The following is an 8,358-nucleotide window of genomic DNA, read 5'->3' as shown; positions in this document are numbered from 1 at the left end:
ATGTTGCCAACTTGTACTTCCCAAGCGCTTAGTACAGTGCTCTGCACACAGTAAGCACTCAATAAATACGACTGACTGATTGATTTAGGGTATATATTTAAGCACTTACTATGTCCCAGGAACTTACTTAGCATTGGGGTGGATGCAAGTTAATCAGGATGAGCACAGTCTATGTCCCACATGGAGCTCACAGTCTTGATCTCCATTTTACAGATAAGGTAACTGAGGCACAGAGAAGTGAAGTGACTTGCCCAAGATCCCACAGCAGACAAGTAGCAGAGCCGGGATAAGAGCCCAGGTTCTTCTGACTCCCATTCATGAGTCCCATTCCCATGCTCCATTCATTCAATTGTATTTATTAAGCATTTACTGTGTGTAGAATCAATCAATCAATCAATCGTATTTATTGAGTGCTTACTGTGTGCAGAGCACTGTACTAAGCGCTTGGGAAGTACAAGTTGGCAACACATAAAGACAGTCCCTTCCCAACAGTGGGCTCACAGTCTAAAAGGGGGAGACAGAAAACAAAACCAAACATGCTCACAAAATAAAATAAATAGAATAGATATGTACAAGTAAAATAAATAAATAGAGTAATAAATATGTACAAGCATATATATAGACAGGTGCTGTGGGGAAGGGAAGGAGGTAAGATGGGGGGATGGAGAGGGGGACGAGAGGGAGAGGAAGGAAGGGGCTCAGTGTGGGAAGGCCTCTTGGAGGAGGTGAGCTCTCAGTAGGGCCTTGAAGGGAGGAAGAGAGCTAGCTTGGCTAATATATATTAATATATTAATATATATTTTTGATTCTATTAATTGACTTTGTTCTTTTGCAACGATCATTCTCCCCACCTTCAAAGCCTTATTGAAGGCACCTATCCATGAGGCCTTCCCCTACTAGGACCTTATTTGCTCTTCTCCCTTCTGCATCGCCCTTGCATTTGGATTTGCACCCTTTATTCGCCCTCCCTCAGCCCCACACTACTTATCCATATTTACGTATTTACATTACTGTCTGTCTCACCCTCTCGACTGTAAGCTTGCCGTGGGGAGGACATGTCAACCAATTCTTGGGTACTGTACTCTCCCAAGAGCTTAGTACAGTGCTTTGCACACCGAAAGCCCCCTCGTCCCCCTCTCCATCCCTCCCATCTTACCTCCTTCCCTTCCCCGCAGCACCTGTATATATGTATATATGTTTGTATGTATTTATTACTCCATTTATTTATTTATTTTACTTGTACATATCTGCATCGCCCTTGCATGTGGATTTGCACCCTTTATTCACCCTCCCTCAGCCCCACACTCCTTATCCATATTTACGTATTTACATTACTGTCTGTCTCACCCTCTTGACTGTAAGCTTGCCGTGGGGAGGACATGTCAACCAATTCTTGGGTACTGTACTCTCCCAAGAGCTTAGCACAGTGCTTTGCACACCGAAAGCCCCCTCGTCCCCCTCTCCATCCCTCCCATCTTACCTCCTTCCCTTCCCCGCAGCACCTGTATATATGTATATATGTTTGTATGTATTTATTACTCCATTTATTTATTTATTTTACTTGTACATATCTGCATCGCCCTTGCATTTGGATTTGCACCCTTTATTCGCCCTCCCTCAGCCCCACACTACTTTTCCATATTTACGTATTTACATTACTGTCTGTCTCACCCTCTCGACTGTAAGCTTGCTGTGGGAAAGGAACATGTCAACCAATTCTTGGGTACTGTACTCTTCCAAGAACTTAGTACAGTGCTTTGCACACCGAAAGCCCCCTCGCCCCCCTCTCCATCCCCCATCTTACCTCCTTCCCTTCCCCACAGCACCTGTATATATGTTTGTACATATTTATTACCCTATTTATTTTACTTGTACATATCTATTCTATTTTATTTTGTTAGTATGTTTGGTTTTGTTCTCCGTCTCCCCTTTTTAGACTGTGAGCCCACTGTTGGGTAGGGACCGTCTCTATATGTTGCCAACTTGGACTTCCCAAGCGCTTAGTCCAGTGCTCTGCATACAGTAAGCGCTCAATAAATATGATTGAGTGAGTGCTCTGCATACAGTAAGCGCTCAATAAATACGACTGATTGAAAGCACTCAATAAATACGACGGATTGTGACCCACTATAAGAAGAACTCCTCCTCCTCTTCGTTTCCGCTCGGTGCTTCTGAGAGCTGCAGATGAAATTCCGAGGCCGCTTTCCCTACCCTCCCGTGCCCCTGGTCAGCAAACGACAACGGCAGGCCTCTCGAGGGCAGGCTGCCCTGCACGTCCCGCGGCAACGTGGTCGGGGATGTGCGTCCGCGGCCTGGACCGACGACCGCGAATGCCGTGTCGACATCCACCTCCTCCTCGGGCTCTGGAAACCCGCTTCCCAGGCTGAGGTGGGGGGAGGATCCATCCCTCTGGGGGCCTGCTGCCGGGATGCTCGGGGAGCAAGAGCTGCTTCGTGGGCTGCTGCAGGGGCTTTCGGAAGTCAAGCTGCCCCGCGGTTCCTCGGACGTCGGGGAGCTGGCCTTTCCTCTCATGGACAGGCCTCGCTCCGGCCTTGGCTCGGCCATCCTCTGTGGGAAGCTGAGTGGCCGGGGGGTCTCGCGCAGGACATTCCCGGCCCCCGCGCTGCTCCTTTCCCGGGGAGCGAGCTTATCGTTTCTTCCACCGGCTCCTGGCTTTGCCTGCACCTGTTCGCGAAGGAAAGGACCAGAGTTGAGGCTGTTTTGGCGACTTATAATCAGCACCGAGAACTGAAAAATTCAGGGCCCGACTGGAGCCTACTTCTCCCTCTAAAAGGCAACACCCTCTGGGAAGCGGCAAGGCGCGGGGGATAGAGCGGAGATCTGGGATTCGGAAGGTCATGGGCTCTAATCCAAGCTCCGCCTTGGGCAAGTCACTTCTCTTATCATCATCATCATCATCATCATCAATCGTATTTATTGAGCGCTTACTATGTGCAGAGCACTGTATTAAGCGCTTGGGAGGTACAAATTGGCAACATATAGAGACAGTCCCTACCCCACAGTGGGCTCACAGTCTAAAAGGGGGAGACAGAGAACAAAACCAAACATACTAACAAAATAAAATAAATAGAATAGATATGTACAAATAAATTCAATAGAGTAAAAAAAATATGTACAAACATATATACATATATACAGGTGCTGTGGGGAAGGGAGGGAGATAAGATGGGGGGATGGAGAGGGGGACGAGGGGGAGAGGAGAGGAGAAGGCTGATGCAGTAGTTCAGATGGGATAGGATGAGAGCTTGAATGAGCAGGGTAGCGGTTGGGATGGAGAGGAAAGGGCGGATCTTGGCAATGTTGCGGAGCTGAGACCGGCAGGTTTTGGTCACGGCTTGGATGTGAGGGGTGAAGGAGAGAGCGGAGTCGAGGATGACACCAAGGTTGCGGGCTTGTGAGACGGGAAGGATGGTAGTGCCGTCAACAGAGATGGGAAAGTCAGGGAGAGGGCAAGGTTTGGGAGGGAAGACAAGGAGTTCTCTTATGTTGCCAACTTGTACTTCCCAAGCGCTTAGTACAGTGCTCTGCACACAGTAAGCGCTCAATAAATACGATTGATTGATTGATGGATTCTCTGGGCCTCATCTGTAAAATGTGGATTAAGACTAGACTATGAATCCCATGCGGGGCAGGGACTGTGACCATCGGTTTGCTTGTATTCACCCCAGCGCCTGGCACAGTGCCACAATACCACAATTATTATTAGTTATTGCTCACCACGATGGGATTATTGAATTGGAAGTTGCTGAGAACACTCTGCCTGCGCTCGGTAAATACTGACTGATTAGGACTTGCGTGATGTGCGACAAGGGAGTCACTTTCCCTGGGGGAGGCCACGTGCCCTAATGACAAAGGCACAGGTTTGGGGGGCTAAGAGATCTGGGTTCCAGCTCTGACCATTGTGGGATTTTAGGGATTTTTCCACACACCTCTGCTTCCAAACTGAGAATAAAATGGGACGACGGAGATGAGAACAAAGTACCGGGCCAATTCAAGGTATTATTTTTATCATCACAGCCAGTAGACTGATCTGGGCTTTGCCCAGGGTTAGCAAGAAATAGACAGGAGTTGGAAGTGAGCGCGGGAGACACAAACCACCCTCTCAGTCACGTAAACACTCTCACTCAGTGACCCTCGCCTCCGAAAAGATACACGTTCAACGTCTCCATCCTTCTTGGAGAATAGAGCTGCTAAGGATATCAAACATTCAGGGGCATTTACTGAGCGCTGAGCTAAGCGCTTGGGAGAGTACAATGTAATAGATTAGGCAGATACATTCCCTGCCCATGACGAGCTTACAGTTTAGAGGATAGAAACTAGAGCGGCTGTCCCAGCTCAAGTCTCCTTGGAGTTCCCACCACGGCTTCCCGGTGCTGGCAAAGGAAGAATCCCACACAGCTAGCAACTGTGGCTTCTAATATATCCATACGTGTATATATAATGGCATTTATTAAGCGCTTACTATGGGCAAAGCACTGTTCTAAGCATTGGGGAGGTTACATATTTATTACTCTATTTATTTATTTATTTTACTTGTACATATCTATTCCATTTATTTTATTTTGTTAGTATGTTTGGTTTTGTTCTCTGTCTTCCCCTTTTAGACTGTGAGCCCACTGTTGGGTAGGGACTGTCTCTATATGTTGCCAATTTGTACTTCCCAAGCGCTTAGTACAGTGCTCTGCACATAGTAAGTGCTCAATAAATACGATTGATTGATTGATTGATTACAAGGTGATCAGGTTGTCCCACGTGGGGCTCACAGTCTTAATCCCCATTTTCCAGATGAGGGAACTGAGGCCCAGAGAAGTGAAGTGACTTGCCCAAAGTCACACAGCTGACAAGGGGCAGAGCTGGGATTTGAACCCATGACCCATGACTCCAAAGCCCGGGCTCTTTCCACTGAGCCATGCTGCTTCTCTCGTTGCTGCTTCTCTTTCTGTTACTACCCCACTTCTTGTTGGGGAAGCAGTGTGGCTTAGTGGAAAGAGAGTCAGAGGATCAGGTTCTAACCCTGGTTCCACCACTTGCTTGCTGCGTGAGCCTGGGCAAGTGGCTTAACATCTCTGTGCCTCAGTTTTTTCATCTGTAAAATGGGGCTTCGATCCCTGTCCCCCACCCCCAAAACTAAACTGTGAGGCCCACATGGGAAGAGATTGGGGCTGAGTGGGTTATTTGACATCTGCCCCTGGATTAGTGCAATGCTGGGAACGTAGTATGTGCTTTAAAAATACCATAATTATTATTAATATTATGACTGTTGCCACCATTGCTGCCACGATTGAAAGCTGGAGATAGGCCGGAGTTGCCAGAGGTGACGCGGTTGGCAAAGAAATTCCAGTCAGTGATTTTACAAGGCATGAATGGGACCTATCAATCAATCAATCAATTGTATTTATTGAGCGCTTACTATATATATAGTATATAGTATACTATAGCTTAGTAGCTTAGTATATAGTAGCTTAGTATAGTATAGCTTAGTATATAGTATACTATATACTATAGTAGTATATAGTATAGTAGTAGTAGTAGTATAGTAGTATACTATAGTACTATAGTATACTATAGCTTAGTAGCTTAGTATATAGTAGCTTAGTATAGTATAGCTTAGTATATAGTATACTATATACTATATACCTATATACTGCCCACGTCCGTGTAAGGCCCAAAAAGATAATAACAATAATGATGGCATTTGTTAAGCGCTTACTATGTGCCAAGCACTGTTCTAAGAGCTGGGGGGGGGGATATGAGGTAATCAGGTTGTCCCACGTGGGGCGCACAGTCTTAATCCCCATTTTCTAGATGAGGTAACTGAGGCCCATAGAAGTTAAGTGACTTGCCCAAAGTGACTTGTCACACAGTTGACAAGTGGCGGAGTCATTCATTCATTCATTCAATAGTATTTATTGAGCGCTTACTGTGTGCAGAGCACTGTACTAAGTGCTTGGAAAGTACAAGTTGGCAACATATAGAGACGGTCCCTACCCAACAATGAGTTCAAAGTTTAGAAGGGGGAGACAGACAACAAAACATGTGGACAGGAGTCAAGTCATCAGAATAAATAGAAGTAAAGCTAGATGTGCATCATTAGCAAAATAAATAGAATAGTAAATATGTACAAGTAAAATAAATAGAGTAATAAATCTGTACAAACATATATACAGGTGCTGTGGGGAGGGGAAGGAGGTAGGGTGGGGGGGATGGGGAGGAGAGGAAAAAGGGGGCTCAGTCTGGGAAGGCTTCTTGGAGGAGGTGAGTTCTCAGTAGGGCTTTGAAGGGAGGAAGAGAGCTAGCTTGGAGGATGTGCGGAGGGAGGGCGTTCCGGGCCAGGGGGAGGACGGGGGCCGGGGGTCGACGGCGGGACGGGCGAGAATGAGGCACGGTGAGGAGGTTAGTGACAGAGGAGCGGAGGGTGCGGGCTGGGCTGGAGAAGGAGAGAAGGGAGGTGAAGTAGGAGGGGGCGAGGGGATGGACAGCCTTGAAGCCCAGGGTGAGGAGTTTTTGCCTGATGTGTAGGTTGACTGGTAGCCGCCGGAGATGTTTGAGGAGGGGAGTAACATGCCCAGAGCATTCCTGCACAAAGACGATCCGGGCAGCAGCGTGAAGTCAGGATTAGAACTGACTCTCGGGCTCTCTCCGCTACACCACGACATGGGTGTACGTGTGCCTGTGCTTGTGGAGAAGGAGAGCAAAAGCGATACCTGAAGTAGAATTGTGTTCCCGTCATAGTCTTGAGTTTGCCACCTGGTGCTGCTTATGGGGACACAGGGATTAGGCAGCAGAGGCACCAGCTGGCCAATCTCCTGCACCTTAAACTGCAGGACTGCAGACTCCTTCAGGTCGACAGCCGTCCCCAGGGGCAACTGCTTCAAGGACAACTGGACCGTGAAGGTCCGCGTCGAATGCAGCACGAAGCAGCAGAAGTTGCTCTTCTGCAGGGTGACCGCCTTCCGCAAGATCATCTCGTACAGTCGGACCGCGTCTTCATAGTTGTCAAAGCTACAGTACAAGGTCACCCGCAGGATCTCGGCGCCGTAGTGGACCCGCCTCACCCCCCAGACGGGCATGTGGTTATCCAGGCCGTAGAATTCCTGCCCGGCGGGGGCGGGAGCCCTTCCCGGAGCGCTCCGGGTTTGGTGGTGCTTCCACGGGGGGTGTTGGAAGGAGTCCAGGACCCGGAAGATGCGCTCCGGGCCCAGACCCTCGTGGAGGAACAGCAGAACCGACGTCCCCGGAAACCCCAACCTCTTCGGACGCTGTCTTTCACGGGACGTGACCGGAGCGGCCCGCTCTGACACCAGGAAGAGGCGAATATCGGGAAAAATCCACTCCAAGAGATGATCCAGAGTTCGCTGCAAGGGCAGGGAGTGCCCGGCGTTTGCCAGGAGATGAACGGTCAGGACCAGAGCATCCTGCCTCTCCTCCATCGTAAGACTGCCTTGAAAAGAAAGAGAAGGAAATCAACCAATCGGTTGTATTTATTGAACGCTTTCTGCATGCCTCGTTCTTTTAGACTGTGAGCCCAGTGCTGGGTAGGGACCGTCTCTGTGTGTTGCCAACTTGTACTTCCCGAGTGCTTAGTACAGTGCCCTGCACACAGTAAGCGCTCAATAAATACGACTGATTGATTGATTGCATGCACAGCACTGCGCTAAACACCTAGGAGAGCACAATACAATTACGTCGATAGAGACTACCCCCGTTCACAAGGCACTTACAGACTAGATGGGGAGACAGACATTAAGATACATCAGCAGCGTGGCTCAGTGGAAAGAGCCCGGGCTTGGGAGTTGGCGGTCATGGGTTCTAATCCCGGCACCGCCACATGTCTGCTGTGTGACTGTGGGCAAGTCACTTCACTTCTCTGAGCCTCGGTTACCTCATCTGTAAAATGGGGATTAAGACTGTGAGCCCCACGTGGGACAACCTGATCACCTTGTATCCCCCGCCAGTGCTTAGAACAGTGCTTCACACATAGTGATTAACAAAAGCCATCATTATTATTATTATTATTATTATTAATTGCTTGGAACTGAAACTTTCTGCTATACCTTTCACGTAAAAAACTTTTATTGTCTGCAAGTTCCTGGACCTGATAAGATTTTAGGATATTTATGAAATGGGTACCTAGATAGGTGAGGTTTGCGAAATTGCAATGAATCTAGATGTAGGAATTTTCATTTTCATTATTGTAAAATCTGCCCCAACACAGCATTTGATACTTGGCAAGATCAGTGGGTTCCAACCTGTTGCCTTTCAGGAGGAGCTGAAGCCATCCCAAGAACTTTCAGGGATCAAATCTGGGCCTGTGGATGCCAAATTGCTTCTTCCTTA

At 48.2% G+C, this 8,358-nt stretch overlaps 1 protein-coding gene across 1 annotated transcript; it reads right to left on the bottom strand.

Annotated features, from left to right (window-relative positions):
* Positions 1 to 2,127: 2,127 nt before the first annotated feature.
* FAM124B (family with sequence similarity 124 member B) lies at positions 2,128 to 7,451 on the bottom strand. Its single transcript, XM_038749826.1, has 2 exons — positions 6,726 to 7,451; positions 2,128 to 2,685 (listed from the first exon to the last, which is right to left on the bottom strand). Exons 1-2 carry the CDS (start codon positions 7,449 to 7,451, stop codon positions 2,128 to 2,130), a joined length of 1,284 nt encoding a protein of 427 aa, XP_038605754.1.
* Between the last annotated feature and the right edge of the window lie 907 nt (positions 7,452 to 8,358).

This window comes from Tachyglossus aculeatus, chromosome 7 (assembly GCF_015852505.1).
Source record: "Tachyglossus aculeatus isolate mTacAcu1 chromosome 7, mTacAcu1.pri, whole genome shotgun sequence".
Taxonomy (NCBI): Eukaryota; Metazoa; Chordata; class Mammalia; order Monotremata; family Tachyglossidae; genus Tachyglossus; species Tachyglossus aculeatus.
This window is presented reverse-complemented; position numbering and strand designations above follow the sequence as displayed.

Excerpts from the sequence above, each read along its gene's own strand:
- FAM124B (XM_038749826.1), bottom strand. The coding sequence starts at position 7,451 with ATGGAGGAGAGGCAGGATGCTCTGGTCCTGACCGTTCATCTCCTGGCA. Across the intron at positions 2,686-6,725 it reads GGAACACAATTCTACTTCAG|GTGCAGGCAAAGCCAGGAGC; the intron begins GTATCGCTTTTG and ends CTTCGCGAACAG.